Source organism: Sebastes fasciatus, chromosome 11 (genome assembly GCF_043250625.1).
Source record: "Sebastes fasciatus isolate fSebFas1 chromosome 11, fSebFas1.pri, whole genome shotgun sequence".
In the NCBI taxonomy this organism is placed as follows: Eukaryota; Metazoa; Chordata; class Actinopteri; order Perciformes; family Sebastidae; genus Sebastes; species Sebastes fasciatus.
Window position 1 is genome coordinate 15,658,461 of NC_133805.1, and position 23,674 is coordinate 15,682,134.

Consider the following 23,674-nt stretch of genomic DNA (forward strand, 5'->3'; position numbering starts at 1 on the left):
CAGAAATAATGTGAATAATCATTTAAACTATTACAACAGCCTATTACAGTCTGTCTCTTTTGATATGGAAAAATGAGACAAACATGTTGACATTCTGTACAAAATGTTGTGATGCTCTGCAGATTGCATCATTTATGAATGGCGAGTGAGGCACAGAACAGGGTGGAGCCATGTGAGAGAACAGACGCTTCTGATTGGACGACGCAGGCAAGACTGGGTCTCGGGGCTCTTTCTGATTGGCTGTGTGGGTCTGAGTGGGCGGAGCCTCCACTGACAGGGCTGTGGTGTTTTACGCTCGGTGGAGTAGTGCTGCTGCTGCGTCTGTCAAAGCCACAAAGAGGAACTGCTGCTATACTCTGTTGTAGTTAAACCTGTTAAATTCTGTTTGTTTTTAATGTTCAGAGCTTTTCTTCAGAGCTGTCTACTGAGGAATGAGAGTAGAAGCGACTAAATTCTGGTTTAAAATTGGATCTTTTACAGCTGAATGGAGCAGCAGCAGCAGCAGCAGCAGCAGCAGCCGGGCCTCTGTAGCTTCACCCCGGGAGAGTCTGCAGGCTGCGGGGCTGCAGGCTCCACCGGTCAGCCCAACATGCGGCTGTCCATCACCTCCACCACCGGCAGCCCGGTGGAGCTCACTGTCCTCCAGGGAGAGACTGTGGAGGGACTGAGGACACACATCTCCAACAAACTCAGACTGCAAACAGACAGAATCGTCCTCCTCTATAGAGACAAGTGAGTTCATGTGTAGAGAATCAAACACATGTGGCTTCATCACCACTGTTTGGTATTATTCATGATATAACTATAGTACACTGTAAACAATTGCTGTTAATTTACAGCAGGATTTCAACAGTATTAACCTGTTATTGCTAAAAAAAACAGTGCTTTACTGTTAATACAAAAGAAAACCTGTTAAATTACGCTCATAGGCCGTTTTTTAACTGAACTATAATGCATTCTTAAAAAACAGCACTTTACTGCTGATCAACTGAAGTATCATCAGTAACAGTTTCATGCAGTATTGTTTTAATTCTGGGACCTGATCTGCACATGTGAGGCTTGTACATTGTACATGATTGTAAAATCAGTGAATTAGCTTTATTGTTCTTCACTCACATGTTGTTATGGTTTGCATTCTGTGCTTGTAGCCAGCTATAGACAGACATTTTTGGAAAAGTGTCAACAAGTCTATTATAGCCTTTTTCCTAACAAGAGCCTTTAATTGTATTTAGTGTGATTATTCCTATGTCTGTAACCTGCTAAGTCTATTCATCTAGGCAAACAATAATGTTTATTAAAATGTATGTAAAAAATACAACCTAAATAGTGCATTAAAACAAATCAGTAAGATAATGTAAAAGAAAGGTGAAAAACAGCTATATAATGTATCTTTAAACAGTAAATTAACTGTAAAATACTGTGAAATTAATAAAAAAAAGCACCAGTTCAAACTGTATTTTTCATTAACAGTACAAAGCTGTAAATTTCAGAGACAGTATAATAATGTTAATTTTACAGTAACATAAAGGCAACCCTGCTGCCAGTACTTTACTGTTATTTTACTGGGACATTCTTAACAGTGATATACTGCTGTGTGTGTGTTTGACAGGCAGCTGACTGCAGGCAAGCTGGTGGAGCTGGGTGTAACAGATGGAAGCAAACTGACCCTGGTCCCTGCCATTGAAGCTGGTTTAGTGGTAAGTAGCCTATACACCTTGTACACTGGGGGAGAAATACAGACAACACTTGTAATGGAAATCCTGTAAATTTGCCTAGATGAGTCCTAATGAATGTGGAAATCAAGATCTCAAACAGATGAAATGTCTTTGTTGTATTTTATTCTTATAAGAAGAGGCACTGGTTATACTCCTCCTTGCACTGGAGGAGAAATACGATACGATACGATAGCATCCATAGGCAGCTCAGTTTGAGAAAAAGTACACATCCAATAGACATACTGTTACCATAGAGAGACAGACAAGTAAGACAAAAGCGTTCTTTAGCCTGATGCGGTTAAATGTAGGGACTCCGAATCGCCTCTTGGAGGGCAGAAGTTGAAATTCCCCATTTAAAACATGTAAGGGATCAGAAGAGATGCTGTTGGCAAGTCTGAGCATACTCTTGTTGTGAGATGCTTGAAAGGAGTAGAGGCTGTCACAGGTCGGCCAAGGATCTTTGTACAGATTTTGATTTGGCTATAAAGTTTAGTTTTAAGGTTTTACAGTTATACTACTGAGCCAGGCTGTGCTGCAGTACAACAGGACACTCTGAATCACTGAACTGAAAAATAGAAAAATAATCTGGCTACCGGCTCAAAATGATCTGAGTCTGCGAAGAAAGTAAATACAGACAACACTCAACAGGAGGCCCTTTTCACAGCAGACTTGTTGACTTGACATAGTAGTAAAAAGCACAGATGTTACTAATAACACTAATGAGGGCTCTGTTTTATAAACGTGTCCCATGTGAGGGTGTCAGTGAGCCAGCATACACAACACAGGATCCTGAAATCAAGGCAGCTAAATGCAATTCAGTCAGTTTGGCATCATTTGGCCAAAGCCAGGTGTATGTGTCATAGCGTATTGCGGTATGGGTATTTTATTGTATTTCTATATTTTTTGTGCATTGTGGTTTCATAAAGAAAGCTGAATATTTTAATTACACTACATGTAAAAGCCCAACTGGGGACAAGAGTTGAAAATTAGCTCTAGCTATACACTCTGTGCAGCACATCAGTTTCATGCCCTGTATTGGAACTATATGTTAAATGCATCATCCCTGTCAAATAAAAAATCTAATTATTTACACCTATGATTTTCCTACTGTGACATGTCAAAGTGTCTTCAGAGAAAAGGCCTATAAGGTAGGCCTACACAAATGACTAACTGCTAGTAAACCATTAGTTAACAGCAGTTCTTGAGTAACTCCTAATCTAATTTTATTAGCTAATGATTATTAAGAAAAGCCTGTTAGATTGTATGTTAATCAACTTAAATGTTCATCTGTGAATTGTTATATTGGTCCTTTACTTAATGCATAGTTCTTGAGTATTTCTGAATAATGCTCAAATTCTGAACCCAGAATTCGAGGGGTTGCCTTCAGGTAGACGGTTCAGAATGACAATTTGCCGGCTAAATCGTTATAAAAAATGAATTAATTCCATTGTCCATCAAAATATTAAACAGCAACAAGTAGGTCTAGTATTATATGATATGATTTTATTGAGAACCAATATATTGTGAATTGATTATTTATTATCTGGTATGATTATACCTGGTTTTAGTATTTAAAACTATTGTCTTTTATTACCTTTTATTATTTTAAAGAACTACTGTCTCACACTCAACATGTGAATTTAAGCACATTCATGCATGATCCATGTTTTATGTGTGTATGCACATTGTGACTTTGGTATGTTGAGTGATGCAGGACAAATTTCCCTGTGGGACAATAAAGTATATCTTATCTTATGTTATCTTAATGCGCTCAACAGTACTTAACCAATAACACACACATAATGTGTGTGAATGGGTGAATGCTGACATGAAGTGTAAAGCGCTTTGAGTGGCTGGGTATAGATGCAGGTCCATTTACCATACTGAGCTGCAACTGAGTACTGAATCACTACTTCATGATTACCTGTCCATTAGTTGTCAATTTTGTGCCCCCTCTCGAGTGAAGTGGAGCATCATACTGAGTTGTTGAGTACTGAGTACTGAATCAATCATCTATCAACTGTAGGCCTCCTGTTTTTCCCCTCCTGTTCTAGTCTTCTTAATTTAGTCATGCAGTTGTGATGTATCACAAATGATTCATACACTATGGATTGATCTAAACATGAAGTAATGATGAATGAATGAATGATTACTTGTGAAATCTTTGTCCACAAGGGTAAGATGGTAACTAATCAATCATTACGTATTGATGAATTTCTAGAACTGTAATAAGGAAGTAGCTATTATTTGTCAGTAAGGGTGATGCACCTCTTCACTTAGGGGGAGGACTTGGTAACTAATGTACAGTTAACTCGTGATGAAGTAATGATTCAGTGCTCTGTAACAACTCGGTGGTATGATGCACCACTTTACTTGAGGTAATAACGGACAGGTAATCATGAAGTAATGACTTTGTAACAACTCTGTCACAGATGGAGCAGATAGGCAGCAGAGGAAGGAGGACTCCGGTGCAGACAGGGACAGCTCAGTAATTTAATGAGTACCTTACAGGTGACAGGGAAACAGTGAACTGCTGAGTGACTGATGAGATAATGAGATGCCGGTGAGGAGGTGGGCATGGAAGGCCAGGTAATTGCAGAGCATATGAGGGAAGTGGAAGCAGGTGTGTAGATGGGTGTAGCACTCGGGTAAAGGGGAATGAATAGTCCGTGGAAGTGGGAATATGACTGAAGCTGAAACTGAAACTAATATTAAATAATTGTTTTTTCTAAATAATCATTAGCTACACTATAAAATTAGATTAGGAGTTACTCAAGAACTGCCCGTTAACTAATGGTTTAGCAGTTAGGTACTCGTTCGTTCCTCATTTCATTTCATTTTTAGTTCCCTTGTAACTACTCAAAGTTCTGTGTACCTTTTTATATATAAAGTGTTACCGAAACACATTTCCACTCACTTCCATGCACACATTTAATCACACTTGACGTAGAGATGTCATGTTTTTACTTCCACAGTGCTCCACTGCCAGAGCCGAGAGAACTATGATGGACGTCTTGGAAAGTTTAACAGAAGTCCAGGTAGGTTTATTGTCTTTTTAACTCTATGATGTAAATAAACACACACTTGTTTAACTCATGAATGAGGTGAGAGGGGAAAATGCAGAAGTGCCTTAAACTTGCATTCTTTCTAATAGCCAGCAGGGGGCGACTCCTCTGGATGTGAAAAGAAGTCTGATTGTATAGAAGTCTATGAGAAAATGAGCCTACTTCTCTCTTGATTTATTACCTCAGTAAACATTATAAACATGAGTTTATGGTCTCAATTACTAGTTTCAAGTCTTCTTCAATACAGCATGATGTTCATTTAGTAAATTATGGTCCCATTTAGAGTCAAATAGACCATAAAGCAGGGTATGCTTTAGGGCGTGGCTACCTTGTGATTGACAGGTCGCTACCACGGAGTTGTCCGGTCTGGGAGTCATCCTTGTTTTCGTCTTACAACTTTAACCCTTTCACAGTGTGTTTTCAGTTCATGAAAGTTAACTATAACAATTTGGGAGCCTTAAAATGTCTTATTCAGCGTGTGGTTGTACTACTCTCGTGTCACTTCTGGTTGCAAAAAAACAAGATGGCGACGGCCAAAATGCCAAACTTGAGGCTTCAAAACGGGAGTCCACAAACCAATAGGAGAAGTCAGGGTCACTCCGTCCACTTCTTTTTTACATTCTATGATTGTAAACACTTGCTGTTACCATGCTAACCATGAGTGTCACCAATTTTAACCACTGAAGTGTCTTTCCTGACTATCCTGCAGATCAGTGACTTCCTGTCTGGGCGCACGCCTCTGACCATTAACCTGGGAATCGGTGCCCACATCATGTATGTGCAGCTCCAGCTGTCCGCGCAGAACGTGGCAGATCTGCAGCAACACCGGGACCTGAGAGGTGGGAGCAGCGGCGAGCTTCCAACCGGCCTGCCCACCGCCGCCCGGATGAGCCGCCCTGACTCCTCCACCACCAACGCAACAGGATCCACCACCTCCTCACCTGCTCCCCATACCTTTACTCCAGCCCTGGACTCTTCAGGCTCTGCGTCCTCCATCCAACTGAGTGCTCAAAGACCCAGAACTTCCTTTAACTCAACAGCTCCCACCTCCCACTCACTCACCACCGCCACCACCGCCCCTCCACATCAGTCCTGTCCTTCCCGCTCTACGCACACATCTTCTCTTCTTTCAACCCCTTCTTTGCCTTCTGGTTGTCCACATCCCAGCTGTCCACTACCAGCAACCACACCAGTCTGTTCACCTGCTCCCGTCGGCTCCATTTCTGGACCCCAGAGCCCAGCGCCAGCTGCAACCTTCAGCGAGGTTAGCCTTACATATTGTAATGCAAAAGTAAATCCAAATCATTGTCATGATTTCACCACTATGTATCATTGGCAACCTATAAAAAGCCAGTTTAGAGTTCAAAATGTCCTGTTTTTAACAGTTCTACTTGTTTTTATTCCTCATAGTGGATGGTAAAAAACATCTTTTCCTTCTCGTTTTACAGAGTAATGTTCATGCCTCATCCGGTGCAGAGCTGTGCAAGCAGCCAGGAGCAGTCATAGAAAGTTTTGTGAACCACTCACCCGGTGTCTTCTCCGGGACTTTTTCTGGTAAGTGTGAGAGGCCTGAATACAATATCTTTTGATTAGTTTAATTAAAATAGATAGATGGAGTTTTTTATTAGTCCAAAGGGGCAAAAAACAAATCCCAATTATTTACAATAACTAAAATACACTAAATAGAAGATAAAAATGGAGAATAGGACTAAAGATAGACCATAATCTTGATTATAATATATATATATATATATATATATATATAGAATATACACCGTACAATAATAGTGCCATATTGTACATTAGTACTGCAAATCTAGTAGATACTGTTATATGCTGTACTGCAAAGTGCAGGATTGTTCCTGGATATTAAAACAGGATTAACTACACAGAGAGTTCATTAACAACAGCTCAGTTATGTTTTCTTGGGCTGCAACTAACTATTATTTTCATTATTGTTTAATCTGACGATCTCGATTAGCTGGTTAATCACTTTGTTTATAAATGTCAGACAATAGGGAAATGCTCATTATAATTTGGCATTTTATTCGACCCAAAGATATTCAGTTTATGACACAGAAAAGCAGCAAATCATTAGATTTGAGCAGCTGGAACCAAATGAACCGATGGGATGTTTGCTTGAAAAATGACTAAAACCATGGCTTTTACTTTATTTAGATCTACTACTTTATTGTTGTAGCTTTAATGTCTACTGTCTCAGCTTGTAGGCTACTAGTTCCTCTTTTTCATCCACTATTATCCTCCTCTCCCCTCGCTCTCTTGTTCACGCATCAGGCACTCTGAACTCTTGCAGTCCGAGCGGCGTCAGCCATCCTCGTCGTGGCATCGGCATCATCCTCCAGATCCTCAACGACCTCCTCAGAGCTGCCTGCCACCACCAGGGGGCTCAACCTGCCCCTCCTCACATCCGCTGTCCTGATTCGAACCCTCCAGCCAGCCCTCTGGAGCCAAGCAAAGCAAAGAGCAAAACTCTGGCGACCCAGAGGGCAGAGGGCCTCAGTAAAACTTCAGGTGAACACTTGATATTATACACATGTAGACTGGAGGAGTTACTGAAGATTGCATTCATGAGACATTCCTTATGCAAATATATATATTTCAGGAACAAGAATGGGGGGAAAAGGGGGAATATATTTAAAAATTGGGAAAGAACATGGATGCTTACAATAGAGCTTCAGTTGTCTTAAATGACGCAGACCAAACATTTGGTATAAAGGCCATAGTCTGAAGTCCTTCCCTTTTATTAGGCTACATCTGGCATGTGTCAACATTTCTTTGCTTCCTGTTTTGACTTACTCTTGTTTTTCTGGACTTCCCTTTGACTGTTTGACCTACAATTGTGAACTCAATTTGTGTACTTGCATGACAAATCTGTGTTTGACATCATTATATTCTCATTTGTCAAATATTGGAATATAAAGAAGGACTCTTGGCTTTATCATTACATTCTTGTATTGAGTGTATAGAGCCTTCTTCCCTTTACACTTCTACTCCCTCAACAAATACTGAAAATATTTCTACGTCTAATATGTTGTTATCCCTCCCCTTCCCTATAGGTGAGGAGAGTCACCCCAACTGCTCACCCACACAGGAAAATCAAACATTGCACTGTAAGCTGGAGCGCCTGCAGTTTTTGATGCATCAGAGGCGTGCTCGCAGGCGGACTCGCAGGAACTCACAAACGTCTCACCCGTACCAGCATCATCGCCATCGTCCCTAGTCTCCTATTGATGATAAAAAAAGATCCTCTCACTGTGATAGCAGTAGCAGCTTTCTGGTGACCAGAAGGAACCGTCGTGGAAACCAAAGCTGAACCTCTGAACTTGTGGAGCAGTTGAGACAGCAGCGGAGTGAACTCAGATGCTTTGTTGCTATTTTTACACTACGAGCATTTCTCAAGAATGTAAGCCCTGAAGGCCCGAAAAGTCTGATTCCTGTGGCTGTCACTGTGCTGAGCATGTTATTTCATCGGAGTCCGTCTTTAAGTGACTCATTGTTATGTAGCATATGCCGCAAAAGGTTCCAATGTACATTTTCATGTTCTACATCTCGGTGTTTTGTACAAAGACCTCGTATGTTTGTTTATGTATTCCAATGCCTTAAATGTACATGTCTTGAATGTGTGTTTTGTTTTGTGCAGAGGATGTTAAAATGTTTTACTTATGCAATATTAAAGTGTAAACACAAAGAAGGAAAAAATAATAAAGGAAAACATTTAAAAACCTGAAGATATTTCTGTGTCAAGGCCCTTTTGTCATTCAGACTTTCACGTGAAGTTTCCTTACATTCAGGCATGACGGGACATTTACAGAAAGAGCCATGAGGCTCACATGATATTTGACTGTGAGGAGATGGACCAATGAGGCAAAGTTGAAGTTAAAGGCCTACTTTAACTGCAGTATTTGGAGTGTTTTTTAGGGCTGCAGCTACAAACCTACATGAACTCACAGACACTGTGACATCTTACATCAACTTTTGTGAGGAAGTGTGTGCTGACTGAAACTTTCTGCAAATACAGCAAATCAAGCTAAACTCTTTGTCTGGCCAAGAAGGAGGCCTGAGTGAGGCCTGTGAATCAAGGCCAGAAACACACTGACAAAGGAGATCAGAATAACAAAAGAGAAGCTGCCCTGAATAGCCTTGCAGCCGACGACCCTGCAGGACATCACCAGCTACAGGAAACCATCCCCCAACATTCACACCCCTCACCCTCTCTGATTCAATCATCACACAACGAGTTTCAACCCCTGCCAGGCCCATCACCTGTACTCCTCAGGATGAATATGAACTGCTCTTCACACTCTACACCAACGACTGCACCTCAGGAGACCGGCTTTTAGCTCTGTGTCTTTTCAAATTCAAATCCAATGGGGCTTTATTAGCATGAAAGTTTCAGGAACAATGTTGCCAAAGCAGCAAAATGTAAAAATACAGAATAACAGTAATATGAATATAGACTTAAAGCCTCCAGCCCACCTACAGATACTGGGCATTTAATTGAAGGAGACATTTGGTGCCCAGTAGTTACTTTTGAAAAAAAATTATGTTTGCATATCTAGATTTGTAGGATTTGTTTTCAGTGAGGGAGAAGGAGTTTATTGTCAATACTGTATATATTGTTCCTATTTAAAATATTTCCAGTTGTTTATATTGTTCCTATTTTTTTGTGCAAAGAAATATCTTATCTTTTCTTATATATAGATTTGTAGGATTTTTTTTCAGTGAGGGAAAAGGAGTTGATACAGTTTTAAATTAAATAAAATATTATTATCATTAATAAAATCTTGCTTTTTGTTTTTACTGATGCTTCTAGTTTCTGCACTATCCCCTTTCAATTAAATTAAATTCAAATCACTTTATTTGTCCCCGAGGGGCAATTGTAGAGGCTCGTAGAGTAGTACAATTAACAACACAATACAGGAAATTTTGAAACATCTTGAAAGTTAAAAATAATGATACTAACATAGTACTAATTCTAGTAAAACACTTAAATCTTAAACTTAAATACTACTAAAACTACTTGCTGTTATACACTGCAAAAGAATGTCTTATCTTATCTTATATATATAGATTTGTAGGATTTTTTTTCAGTGAGGGAAAAGGAGTAGATACAGTTTTAAATAAAATAAAATATTACTATCATTAATAAAAATGTAGCTTATTTGTTGAAAAGCCATATCAAACACACATTGGGAGTTTGCCGTCAATAATGTATATATTCAGTAAAAAAAATTCTTTTTTTTACTGTTGTATCTTGCTTTTTGTTTTTACTGATGCTTCTTGTTTCTGCACATTTGCTGCTATACACTGCAAAGGAATATATATCTTATATCTAGATTTGTAGGATTTTTTTTAAGTGAGGGAAAAGTAGTAGAAACAGTTTTAAATTAAATTAAATATTATTATCATTAATAGAATCTTGCTTTTAGTTTTTACTGATGCTTCATGTTTCTGCACTACCCCCTTTGCTGCTATACACTGCAATGAATCTTATATCTAGATTTGTAGGATTTTTTTTTAAGTGAGGGAAAAGGAGTAGAAACAGTTTTAAATTAAATAGAAATATTATTATCATTAATAAAATGTAGCTTATTTGTTGAAAAGCCATATCAAACACACATTGGGAGTTTGCTGTCAATAATGTATATATTCAGTAAATTTTTTTCTTTTTTTTACTGTGTTGTATCTTGCTTTTAGTTTTTACTGATGCTTCATGTTTCTGCACTACCCCCTTTGCTGCTATACACTGCAAAGGAATATATATCTTATATCTAGATTTGTTTTTTGTTTTTTAAGTGAGGGAAAAGGAGTAGAAACAGTTTTAAATAAAATAAAATATTATTATCATTAATAAAATATAACTTATTTGTTGAAAAGCCATATCAAACACACGCACATGCTATTCAGAGTGCTTTTTGTAAGTAAAAAAACATGGCCTGGAGCTGGAGAGCTGGACCGTTACCATGACGTTCCACCACCATCCGGGTCCCGTCAACAGGTGGCGCTCTGGAGCCGCCGTGTTGTGCCGTTGACGTCCAATAGGCGCATGAGAAGAAGACGTCATCGCGCAGAGCGTGTAAAAGCGGAGCGCTCCTCTTCTCCTCTCTCACTCCGACCTGCAGCTCCGCTCATCAGCTTCTCTGCTCCTGCTATTCAGAAAGGTAATCTTAACATTTCACCGCTCATTTTCAACCGTCTTCAACTGTTATCTTTAACATAACACATGTTTACATACCACTGCATTTACTAGGAATGCTTAACTTTTATTATGGATTTAGATATTTAATGCTACGTTTTTAAAAAAAAATAAAAAATACGATGTTAGTATTTTATTTTTATATATTGCTTGTGTTGCTGTTTTGGTGCGGTGGGAATGTGGGGAAACTGTATTAACCGTATTTATTAATCAGAATAATGATGTAATCGAGCTAACATGGCATCCTCTCCGTCTCTTCGTTGTGATGTCGGTTCAGCGAAACAAAAGTGAGGCGCATGATGCTACAAAATGGCGCCGAAAAGAGAAATGATAGCAACCTAATCCGCTAACCGCTAACTAACGGTCACCACGTTTATAGGCCTCGAGGCCTAGCAACGAGCTCATAGCAATTAGCTCAGCCGTTAGCGACGAACAATAGCACTGATTGATTTCAAACACAATGCGTGTTATTTATATTAGTTTAACCGGATTTATTTGGTTATTTAACTCCTAAAAGGAGGAATTAAAGCTTTAGCGGGATTTTTTTTTTTTATTACGCATGATGTGATGGCCGCTGACCTACTTTTTGTTCGCGGTATTTATTAAATAAAAGGTTATAAAAGAGGTTTGTTTTAACAGATTTGTGTAAACACGTGTGTGTTTGTGTTAGTTCAAATATGTCGGACGAAGGTAAATTGTTCATTGGAGGTCTGAGCTTCGAAACCAACGAGGACAGTCTCGCTGCGGCCTTCGGCAAATATGGAACCATCGAAAAAGGTAAAATCCAATCCAAGCTTTTTAACTTTATATTCTTTTGATATAAATCATTTACTTGTTGGTTTAAAGCATCATTTCTTTCGACGATGGAGATTTTATTTTAAAAATGTGTTTTTTTCCTTTTCCCTCCTCCGTCCATCAGTGGATGTGATCAGAGACAAAGAGACGGGGAAATCTCGTGGTTTCGGCTTTGTGAAATACGACAATGCAGAAGATGCTAAAGACGCACTGGATGCCATGAACGGGAAGGTAAAAACAACATTACACTATTAATTAACACGGTTATTTTATATTTTGTTAATTTCCTAAATTATTTACATTTTGCCCCAAACGCTTGTTTATGCACAACAATGTGCATTCCTCATTGAGTAACTATATTATGAAGAAAAACAAGATTAAAGCCATATTATTAATTCTTGATCACTTGCTATATGCTTGATTATGCACATTAATGTGCATTTCTCATTTGAGTAACTATATTATGAAGAAAAACAATATTACCCTATTAACTACCTTTTTTTTTACTTTTCCAAAATTATTAGCCTTAATTTTAACCTTTTGCCCAACACACTCATTTGAGTAACTATTATGAAGAAAAACAATATCACCCTATTAACTACCATGTTCACATTTATTATTTTACATTTTTCATTGTTCATTTTCAAAATTTATTAACCTTAATTTTAACCTTTTGCCCAACACACTTGTTTATGCACAATGTGTATTTCTCATTTGAGATACTCTATATAATGAAGAAAAACAAGATTAAAGCCATATTAACAAAAATTAGAATATTGATCCTTTGCCTGATCACTTGCTATATGCTTGTCTATGCACATTAATGTGTATTTCTCATTTGAGATACTCTATATAATGAAGAAAAACAAGATTAAAGCCATATTATCAACAAAATGTTTTTAGAATATTGATCCTTTTCCTGAGCATTTGCTATATGCTTGTCTATGCACATTAAGGTGTTCTTTATTATTTAACAAATGTATAGCCTTTGGCAGATATATCAAATATTTACTTTTTTATTATTATTCACAATGTCGGTCTTTGTGTTGCAGACTCTGGATGGAAGGTCTATTCGTGTGGATGAAGCAGGAAAAGGAGGACGCTCCAGGGGAGGATTTACAACCCCAAGAGGATCAAGAGGTGGAGGATTTGGCGGCGGGCGTGGGAGAGGTGGACGAGGTTATTCGAGAGGTGGACACTAGCTGTCCATCTATTAACCCAAAATAAGCCCTTTTGGCTTGTCATGCTGCATGCCCTTTGGTTAATAATGGTCTTTGTGATTCTAGGTGGTGGATACAACGGAGACAGGCCATCATACAGTGATAGAAGTTATGGCGATAGAAGCTACCATTCTGAAGGGAGGTTTGCTGGTGGCAGCCAATACAGGAGCGGAGGATACAGCGGCGGTGGTGGTGGTGGCGGCGGCGGCGGCGGCGGCGGATACAGAGATAATAGGTAAGACAATCTGATACTCTGACAAAGTTGCTCGCCCAAAATTTAATGCAATTTTACTAAATCTTGTTTGCCTCATTTCCAGGGGGCAGGGCAGTTACAATGACCGCAATCAGTCCTACCGCGATCAGTACGACAGCTATGGTAAGCATATATGATGTGTATTTGTACTGTGTATGTAGACTTATGTTGGGGCTGTCATTTTTCAAATTTTAAAACATTAAATTAACTCTTTAATTATTTACAGTTTAGTGGATATACCAGAGCATTACACTCATTGAGTTATACATATGAACATATTTTATCTGTGCTAGACTGATTAATACAATCGCACTATGCGTCAGAAAAACATTTAATCAAAATTAAAACCTTACAGCCCCAACATATGAAGACTTGTATAATGTATGTCCCTCAGTTTTGTACCTGAGCCCAGCTTGATGCCTCTATGCGGTTATCAAATTTTGCTAGCCCCCCCTTCCACAGTCCCACTCTGATAAAGAGGCTGGCAAACAATTTGAAACACAAATGTTACTCATTCTGACTCGTATCTCGGCGGATGGAGCTGAAAAACTGAGGGAGGGTTTATGGACTGTCTGGTGGGTTGAGGGGATATTGTGAAACTCCAGTGTTGGAACTTTCAGTGTCTTTACCTGTGTGCCCACTTCTTATCCTCAGCTGCAAACGAGTAAACATCTCCCTGATTCAAGATCATCACTTGGCTGGCTGTATTTCAAAGATGCGCTCCTCAAGAAAAATGTCCACGTGTTATTGCTGACCTTAGTTTTGTAGTTCTGTTGTAGTAGCTCAAGCATCTTAAAAAAAAAAATGTAGCCATGAGTTTTGGTCATTCCTTAACAAACCATGTTACGAATTACAGTTCAAGACTCTTACCTTGCTTGATTGGGCATCTTTATTCCTCAAAGGTCGTTTGTTAACTAAAAGGCATCTGTGTAATCTGATTAGTACTGTAAGTCCCAATTTGGGGACCGATCATCGGCTCTCCACATGGCCACTACCATCGCTGTAGACTTTTTGTCCAGCACGTAAAGTGTTACCTGATTTTTGATTCCTTATTTAGTTTTTTGTTTTTTATATTGAAATATCCGATGGGCTTGTATTTTTTTCCTTTACTTACTTCCCCTCTCAGTCTCTGTGGCTGACCTACCTCTTGCCAGGTTTTAAACTGAGTGAGGAAAGAAATCCAATTACTCTTAAAACAGACTTTTGGGGGATTTTATGCTAAATTCCTTTTACTATTAAAAAACTTAGTCTAGCTGAGGCTCCTGTGTGTTCAATTTCCCAAAAAGAGTGAATTCCTTTCAGACTGGTGAACTACACAACCGAAGTGGCCGGCCGTTCATGAAGTTGCAAATTGCAGCATGCTACAGTCTGTCCAAGGTATCTTCTGTGCTCTGCTCAACATCTGCATTTTAAATGTGCTGTAAAATGGACTAATCTTGTTTAAGTGATCGAAAAATGTAACTTCGTTTCCCCAAAGTAATATCTCAACCGGGAACAGTTTTGTACTTTATGTTCTTTGTATGATCAACATTTTTTTTTCTTTGTCAGTTTGGCTTCATGGAGCCTATTAAACAGACTGTGGAAAATAATCTTGATTCTTTTGCCTTTCAAAACTACCGCATGGGGGAATAGCTGAGCTGTAATCTCATGTTACTGTAATGCTGCGTGAGAAAGTCAACTGCTCAACGCATTGAAATTACACATTTGGAGGGCAATTTATAAATTGGCAGTCAACTCTAAATTATCTTAAAACGATGGGATAAACTGTAATTTGGTGTCTTTTTTTTTATTTATTTTTTAAAAGTCCACTTCCAGTCCGAAAAGCTGCCGTCTGGTCGCCTAGTATTTTCCAAAAACAATTAAAGATGGTTTTTGGCCCAGTGCAACCTGTACACGTCTAAAAACCATCAATTTGCCAAATGTGTTGGGCAACTTTATAGTGTATGGACATCAAACCTCTAGTGAGGTTTGAGGAATAAACCCCTAAAAGTGGCACATGGGAAAAACAAGCTGCTGTCTGGTCATGTTAATCCTTCATTACGTTCAAGCGGTCAGCTACTTCAAAAACCTACAAGTCCTTGGAGAGTGAAGTGTTGCGCCTTCCAACAAGTGCTCCTCAGAGATGAAAGCTGCTCTCTTGCCTAGGTCATATGTGGAGAAAGTAGGCCAATGCACGTGAGGTAAAAATCTACTTTTGCTTTGCTCACATCCTTCAAACTCAGTTCTCATTGTTTCCATGAATACCTTCAAGTTAGTCGTTGTTTTTAGTCCTCTGCTTCAGATGTTCGCCTACAACATGCCATGGCCTCTCCCCCCCACCCCCACCCCCTGATTGGAAAAGTCCATTGAAAATGTTTCTGTGATGCTCCTCTGGATTGTAGTCCTCCACCTCCCCCGAGTCCACCAAAAAAAGCATTGGCCTCTTAAGTCATGGGTAGTATTGTGCTCAGTCCACTTCTGTTCACTGCACTAGTCCTCAAATTTGCTCCAGTAATGTCCCACAGCAGTCCTAATTGACGTCTAAGGTGTCTAGACTGTATTCAGTTTTTCGTTGTACCCTTGCATATGAATAAGTGGTGAGTTTCAGACTCTAATAGGGCTGCATGCAGTTATATTGTGACTTGACTTGTGTCAAATGTTAACTGCCAGGCTTAATCCAACTCTTGATCTTTCTCTTTAGAGTGAACTGCCTGTCCGAGGCTTCAATGAATCTACTCGCAGCTGAAGTATCCAGCTTTACATGGCAGTGATGGACGCAGATCCAGTTATCGGGTAAATTCTTGTGTAATTATTGTAAAACAGATTGGTGTTACTAAAATATGCCTGGCTGATTGTGATCTCTTACTGCCCTTCAGGTCCAACGTGCAGCAGCGGTGGTGCAGCTGTAAGCGGTGGCTCCATGGGAGGTACCGGCCGGGATCGGGCCAACTAAGAGATCGTGTGGCCTTTTGTGAATATCAAACATTAGCTGACCTGGAAAGATGCATTGTTTAAATGTAATGGCTGCTACTGAAAAGTCCAAGAGAACAGCTCACAGCTGTAAGCCCTAGTGCCTGAACATGACTCGTCAAATGTAAAAAGGTGGCAGTGGGCCTACATTTGAGACCGTTGCTAATGCTAATTCATTTAAGACACTTAAGCACTATTCTGATCTTTTTGTATTGCAATTTCCAAAATAAAATTGTGGCAATCATAAATGTCAAACTCTTTCTTGTATCTTTTTATAATTGGTAATGTATTTTACTGGAGTTAATGTACATTCTAAAGCCTAAGAACACCAGATAGGTTGTCAGTTTTTCTGACTAATTAGACCTCTGCTCAGGTCGGTGTGCACGTGTTAAGACTAGTTTACATCCGCATGAGTGTCCTCTGTACAGGGCAGGGACAATGTAACACGTTTATCATTCTTACTGGTAGATGATTTATGTCACAATAAACTCGTCACGCTCTGGCAGATCTTCAACTTGGGCGAAACGCCTGTTTGGGTGTTCCGAGGCTTTAGTGTGCTTACTAGATTTTGGGTAAGACTTACAAAGTGTTTGATGCAAAGTGGGAGCAATTTGGGGCAACACACCCCTAAACAGGGATACTTCCTTATTAGGTTAGATCCTCAAAGAAAATGTACTAATGCAATGCAAACATATTAAAGTTTGCAAGCATTTCATGTACATGTATCATAAGTACTCATTGTGAACGCCACCTTTCAATGTGATATGTAATTGATTTTATTGCATCATTATTCCTGATGCATTTGTGTAAGCAGCATTTTAATGTAGCTCTTTATGGTGGAGCTTATTTTACCAACTTTATATACTTTTGTGTAGCTTAATAAAAATGCATACAATACATTTTAAGCTCATATGCTTGAGATGTGTGTACCTTAAAAGTAACTAGTGACCAAACTCTAAATTAAATGTAAGAAGTTCAATATTTGCTTCATATGTGAAGTAATATAGCATAAAATGTAACTCAAGCAAAGTACAACTACCTCAAAGTTACAGTAAATGTGTGTTCAACCACTGGGAGGTAAAAAACAATTTCAACAGGTAAACCAGGATGAGGTACAGAAAAAAGATACTTTAATATTGAACATTTACAAGCTGAATTGAGTGAGGGCTCAGGTCCACGTCGTGCTGGCGTTGGAAGGCGTGGCGTCTTCGGTGGCGTTCACACGTACCACAAGAAGCCGAAACGCTTGTGCAAAAGCTCTTCGCGGGGCCGGAGGTTGAACAGCTCCTCGGACATAGGGGACACCCAGCGGTCTGTGTGGAACACGCTCTCTCCGACCTGCACGAGTGTTAACGGACACACAGTTTAATACAAAGACACCGATGTTAACCTGCATCTCCATCTGATAATTATCAACTTGGATTATTACTCCCAATAAATTAAATACAAAATAAGTTCACAGTGCTACTGATAGGATGTTTACTAAGAGAGTTCATGTATTATTGGTATTTCAAACTGCCAGGCATCTTCAGTATGTAACAATTGTTTTATATACTTACAATATACACTCATTGACAAATAAACAGATTATATTGATGGCCAAAAATTAGTATTTCAAAATATATAGGTTTAGGTTATCAAAAATCTGTATCACTGCAGATGTTCATGCATTCTTTTTGGCATCTGTCTTGTTTTTTCAACATCGGTTGCAAATATTCACTAGTAAACTAAAATGAGTTGCTGCAATGCATGGAACGTGCTTTAACAATAAAGCTTACTATAATTGTTAACCAGATACATGGGTCATTGGAACCTCTTCTGTAAGTTGGTCAAAAATTAACTGTATTAGAATCAGTGTTTTTAATGCGTTTTTATTTGCTCAAAATAATTATTTTAAGTCCACACAAAAATAAAGTTTGTGTTTGTAACACATTTTAAAAACGCAAAAAAGTTAAAATTATGAACAAGGCAGTTACACAATTTAGTTCATGTGCCCCTCACTGCATGCAACTTAATTAGCTGCTTCTAAATTGTGCCAACAATACATCCACAACTACAGCAATGTTAGCCGGCTATATAGTGAAAAATGTAGTGTAAAATAGATAATTACAAGAATTTGCACTGTCATCTTGACGGTGTGAGCTACAGAGTCATTTTATAAGCATGGAAGACTATAAAAACAGGATTGAGGGCTGTTAGAACACTGAATGCACATGTCTTGTTACTGAACACTGCTAATTCATTGATGTAATGTGCTTTAAGTCTGTTCTTTTAAGTGAAACATTTTATGTTGCTGTCTTGGCCAAGGACTCCTCTGCAAAAGAGATTTTGAATCTCAATGGGAAAATATCCTGGTAAAATAAAGGTCAAGTCTGTGATGTTGTTGATGCTAAAGTGTATTCACAACAAAGAGAAATCACGGCAATTCTTTACCTTCCAACCAGGAACGTCCTTCATGACAATCGCCTCCTCTTCTAGATTTTCCCTCAGCATCCGTAGGGACCTGGCCAGACGGGAAATTCAGCTGTTACATAAAGACTAGCATGAAGGGAGTAACCATATGTTAAAAAACTACACAGGTTTGTGTGTGTGTGAGATTTGTTTTGTTGTTGTTGTCACCTTCGGTCTTGCTCTGCCTGCAACAGGGGCATCAGAGCTACCCTGGCTTCCAGCTCCTCAATCTGCAAGCGCCTGCAATGCACAAACACGTCACCACTAGTTCCAGCCTGACTGTGAAATATGATACAGACTTTGACCAACATTTGTAACCTAAAGTAGAATCGCAAGAGTGATCCTACCTCCTCTCTCTGTTCCAGCCAAAAAGCCTCCAGTAGCCAAACACCATGATGCCAATGCCGATGCCGAACATGCTGTATCCTGTTGATTAAAGAACGGATTAGTGACAGCTTTTTAAGGGAACATTGTATTTTACCACTGATGGTTAATGTTGGGTTTTGAGTTAAATCTTATCAAGTTTCAGTGTACCAACATTAATAAAAGAGAAAAAAAGAATAAGTTGTACTTTCTAAAGTTTTCTCTCTGATGTCACAGAGATAGTATAAATTAATATTGGCTGCGAAGCTGTGTCTTTAAGAACAGCGGCTTACACTATCACAAAGCATCAAGATCCTGCCAACTGTATCTTACCTTCATGTCAAACCGGTTTGCCACACCTGATTATACACCATACATTACTCTGTACATTTCAACCTGGATCCTATATTTGGTCCAGTATTGATCGAGAGCGCTGCAGCCGCCGGGCCGCAAGGGCAATTGCGCACTGTCAACGTAATGTTACGTCCACTAAAAGTGCTAGTTTTTTTGCCACTGACACGGCTCAGATTGTTATAATTAGTGTCTGACAACATTATGGAAAGAACCCCGCAGAGAAGGAGGAGAGGAGAAGTCCATTTTGAAATCTCGTGAGAGGTGACAACGTGTGAGTGAGAGTTGGGAGGTTTGTTGTGTAGCTGTTATTTAAAAGATTTTCAATGTCATGGCTGAATATTTAGATGATTGTGGCTTTCAATGGACGCCCGTATTTATTTGAGGCAGAGTATACGGATGATGAGCTCCTACAGATGGAAGAGTGGACGAGGCCCTTTTCACAGAAGTCATCTTGACATGTCACTGCAGGGTAAACACAGGTGTAATTAATAGCATTAATTAAGGCCCGGTTCCATTTCAGAGGCCGAGGCCCTGGTATTGTGCATGCTAGCTCGGTGGAGTGGCTGTGACACTAAATTGAATGGGAACATAATTAATGTGATCATTTCCTCCTGTGTTTAACCGGCATGTGAAATGTGAAAATGGCTGCCGTGATATTGTCCTCGCAGCTTGTTTCATTTTATTTGTCTGGCAGTGCAGGTCTCCTACGCACCTATCTATTTACACTGCCTGAACCTGTTGCACCAGTTGAGGTGTAATTATAATGTGCCAAAACAAAATAATCGATTCGATGAAAGTTAATGACATTAACTAGGGTGACCAGGTGTCCCGCTTTACGAGGGACTGCACAGCGTTTCTATCCCATGTCCCGCATATTAAGACGATGTCCCTCATTTTCATTGTCTGTAGTTTTTCAAAAGTCAAACCACTGCAGGACAGACGCTTTTTAAAAAAAAAAAAAAAATCAGTTTTTTATCCAATGGCTGTGAAGAAAGCAGGGAAGGCTGTCATCATCACGGGGCTGTGTTTGCTGTCAAACTGTGCACACGTGGGTCAAGTGCAGGTTGACCTGTCACCGTCTTTCCCCAACGGAAAAATTGAGATTTTTCAATTTCACACAGTTCATGTGAGTCTCACAAGAAACGTGCAGCTCAAAAAGAGATGTGCCGATCTATGGATGCATTCAGGCAAAGCATAGAGATGTTTATTTTTAAGGTTAGATAGACATTATATTAAAATTGTAGACTACTTCTCAGCCGTAGTAACGTATCCCACATTTGTTTTGTTGGGATCTGGTCACCCTATTAATGACATTCAACCAATATGTTACTGGTTGTGAATAAAGCAATGCATCCAATGGGTTACAGCTTCTCACGTGTGAGGATTTGCTGTTTCAGACCTTACATGTAGAAAGCCTCAAGCATGAACTCTGTTCTGCTCTTACAAATCTGTGTAATTGTTGACTTGCAAGAGACTGTGGAAAGATTAGTTCCTTTTATGGCTTAGCACTAGCACAGAATCTGATGGGGGGGGGGGCAGATTTAAGTGCAACACCATTTCAGGTGCATTTAGTTTAATAGAGGTTGGTCTCAAGATTTTTCACACAGCAGCTAAACTGTATATGTTTACTAAAGCTGTGGGATGAAGTGCATCATATCAAACATCAAGGTCATTTCCCTTTTTAGAACAACATCATTTGAAGGACCTGCAATGAACCAGGTGTTAGCTAGTTAGAAAGAAGTTATCATGTCATTAATAATTAGCACAATCTTTAGCCCCAAACAATGTTACAAACTTTCATATTACATTAATCATATATATATATTTTTTTATATACTTTATTTTTTCCTTTTTTCAAGGCTGTTTTCATATATGCAACCCACTGTTCGTAATTACAGCAGTTTATAAACCAACTTTTAAGTAGATGAGCTTTACAGACAAACCCATCAAGTACACTAGAGAAAACAACCTCAACACTCAAAACCACAACAAAATCAAACAATAAGAAAGAATAGAGTTAAAGGGACTGTTTGTAACTTTTTAAGCATATAAATGTACCGGGTCAGGATCCCATGCGCGTTCGCATATGCGCGGCTTGCGTGTGGCCGGAGTCACTGCTCCTCTGTCTGCTTGCCTTCACTCACACAGCGCGCGCGTTCTTGCGTTCTCGCTCCGCCTCTGGACGAGCATGCGCGCTCACTCCACACTGCAGGAGAGTTAGAGTGTGTTCCAATCCACGTACTTCCAGAAGTACACTTCAATGTAGCGCACTCTGTACTCACTTGAGCAGTGCGTAAATTTCAACGGGGTAGGGTCGTCTCAAATCGAATACTCTGCGGCGCACTGACCGGAAATGACAATCGCAACATTTGACCGCAGCTCGCTACCCGCCAAAATATCTTCTGAAAAAACACGAAAGCAGAGTGGAAATTACGTTTCCAACGTCGTCGCCTACGCCTACGATGTGTCCTCCTGTTGGCTGAAAATGCACCGGTATGTTTACGTATTGTATTGTTTTATTCTGTTATCTACGTCTGTTTGAATAGCGGTCGCGGCTCCGCCCCTTCCGCTACGTAGCCAAGATGGCAACAGTTGAGTGTGGAAAGTGTCCAGCGTTCCACACTCAACGATTTGACCGTTTTGAGTACAACATCCGGGTACTTTGAGTGCACTGCATTTTGCCGTACTTCCCAGTGTGAACGCACTAATGCACTCAAAGTAGTAAGTGTAAGTACAGAAGTACGCGGATTGGAACACACTGTTAGTTTAGCTCTGAGAATATCTAGTGGACGTTTGTGCAGAAATAACTGCTGCAGCTCCTCCAGACCAACAGAGGTTTCCCGTGTCTTGTGAAGTGACGGGGCTCCGCAGCGAGAAACGTTATCGCCTTCGACCAAAGCTCCGGTGTCTCCCCGCGGGCGCAGTCGGGAGACGATAACGAACACTAGGATCAGCAGTGATTCATGGAGAGACCTTCGTCTGGTCAGCTAACATTACTGCCAAGCAGCTGAAATATAGAGTGATATTGTGGTTTTAGCTGACGTGTGTCGCCTCACTGTTTTGAGCGATGCTCGTTCAGGTATATTTAGAGCGAGCAAGCGCGAGCCCGAATCTGATTTTCGTGGACTTAACGGCCACAGATGTCGCTGTTAACAAGCAATTCTGAAAGTTACAAATAGTCCCTTTAAAAAAAAAAAAAAAAACACCAATAATAATACAAAAATAAGAGTAATAATAAATTAAATCAACAAATAAGTTAATAGAAAATAAAAAGGAAATCTATAGTAATATCATTTACATGGTTACATACATGCATCCTCCTTCACATCAGGTCACCTCCAAACCAATCTATATGAGCATGGTGTTAACCCATGTTAACTATATGTTTCCTTCTGTCAGACTCAATCTCTTCTCATAAACATCCTCCATATTCATCATTTAGTGAATTCCCTTTTCCATAACTTTTACTTCTTTAACCACATTAATCAATTTACTACATTAATCATATTATAGGACAAACAACATGTATTGTTCCCTCATATAACAGGCATCAACTGAGGAGCATCCAACAACTGTAACACTTGTATTTCAGTAACTACATGAGTGTAACTGAGGCTGAGCTGGTAGCTTTAGCTGCTGTTCTAGTTAGCAGCAGATATCATGTGTTCTGTTGTGTTATATAACAGCTCCTGTGTGCATCTGTATATTTCACTAACTGTGTATGTGATGTAAGTACCCGAGAGTCCTCGTTTCGGCAGGTTTCTCTTGTAATCAAAGGAAGCATATCCTCCCGGAGGAGGCATGTCCTGCTTCACCTTGGAGCCCGCCATCTTCCTCCAGCCTGCTGTCCACAAACACGCTGCTGACGTCACCGGATGACACTTCCTCTGTCGTGCTGCAATGAGCTTCAGTGGCTCTCGAGCGCCCCCACGTGTCTGGAGGACAACTGTTATACAGTTTATTATAAACCATACCACCTTTCTTCTTATCAATTTACTAAATGTAATACAAACATAATATCAAGAATACCGCCGCTATTGTTTTTAATTTGTTCTTCTTAGCTTCCAGTCAAGATAAGATAAGATAAGATAAGATAAGATAAGATAAGATAAGATAAGATAAGATGAACCTTTGTGGAAATTCAGGTGTCAAAGCAGCAACATCAGCAAACAGAGTAAAACACAGGAGAGGTAAAGGTATACAAAAATTATAAAAGCAATAATGGAGATATAAAAGATACAGAGTGAATGGGTGAACATAGTGTGTGCAGTCCGTCAATAAATAAATGTAGT

The 23,674-nt window shown here is 39.5% G+C and overlaps 3 protein-coding genes and 1 long non-coding RNA gene across 8 annotated transcripts; 2 read left to right on the forward strand and 2 right to left on the reverse strand.

The window, feature by feature from the left end:
• Positions 1–281: 281 nt before the first annotated feature.
• On the forward strand, positions 282–8,523 carry LOC141777078 (midnolin). The gene is made up of 8 exons (XM_074651032.1): positions 282–361; positions 481–732; positions 1,610–1,697; positions 4,691–4,753; positions 5,490–6,044; positions 6,229–6,334; positions 7,076–7,312; positions 7,858–8,523. The coding sequence occupies exons 2-8, from the start codon at positions 485–487 to the stop codon at positions 8,019–8,021; spliced, it is 1,461 nt and encodes a 486-aa protein (XP_074507133.1). The 5' UTR covers positions 282–361; positions 481–484; the 3' UTR covers positions 8,022–8,523.
• Positions 8,524–10,819: 2,296 nt separating this feature from the next.
• Positions 10,820–16,462, forward strand: cirbpa (cold inducible RNA binding protein a). Of its 5 annotated transcripts, XR_012595841.1 has the most exons (8): positions 10,820–10,962; positions 11,668–11,774; positions 11,917–12,023; positions 12,845–12,983; positions 13,079–13,247; positions 13,330–13,388; positions 15,946–16,037; positions 16,121–16,462. XR_012595841.1 is itself a non-coding variant. In XM_074651046.1 (7 exons), the coding sequence occupies exons 2-7, from the start codon at positions 11,675–11,677 to the stop codon at positions 13,931–13,933; spliced, it is 588 nt and encodes a 195-aa protein (XP_074507147.1). In that variant the 5' UTR covers positions 10,821–10,962; positions 11,668–11,674; the 3' UTR covers positions 13,934–14,854. The 5 variants fall into 5 exon arrangements, 4 of the variants coding, with proteins under 4 accessions (XP_074507147.1, XP_074507148.1, XP_074507149.1 ...); XM_074651046.1 differs by lacking the exons at positions 15,946–16,037; positions 16,121–16,462 and adding an exon at positions 13,920–14,854 and having other exon boundaries at positions 10,821–10,962; XM_074651047.1 differs by lacking the exons at positions 15,946–16,037; positions 16,121–16,462 and adding an exon at positions 13,920–14,854 and having other exon boundaries at positions 10,822–10,962; positions 12,845–12,971.
• LOC141777090 (uncharacterized) lies at positions 12,057–12,453 on the reverse strand. The gene is made up of 2 exons (XR_012595843.1): positions 12,395–12,453; positions 12,057–12,287 (listed from the first exon to the last, which is right to left on the reverse strand). It is a non-coding gene; the product is annotated as an uncharacterized LOC141777090 (long non-coding RNA).
• An 860-nt stretch (positions 16,463–17,322) lies between the features above and the next one.
• Positions 17,323–23,270, reverse strand: ndufa13 (NADH:ubiquinone oxidoreductase subunit A13). The gene is made up of 5 exons (XM_074651052.1): positions 23,119–23,270; positions 19,013–19,091; positions 18,834–18,905; positions 18,648–18,717; positions 17,323–17,552 (listed from the first exon to the last, which is right to left on the reverse strand). The coding sequence occupies exons 1-5, from the start codon at positions 23,210–23,212 to the stop codon at positions 17,433–17,435; spliced, it is 435 nt and encodes a 144-aa protein (XP_074507153.1). The 5' UTR covers positions 23,213–23,270; the 3' UTR covers positions 17,323–17,432.
• Positions 23,271–23,674: the final 404 nt, after the last annotated feature.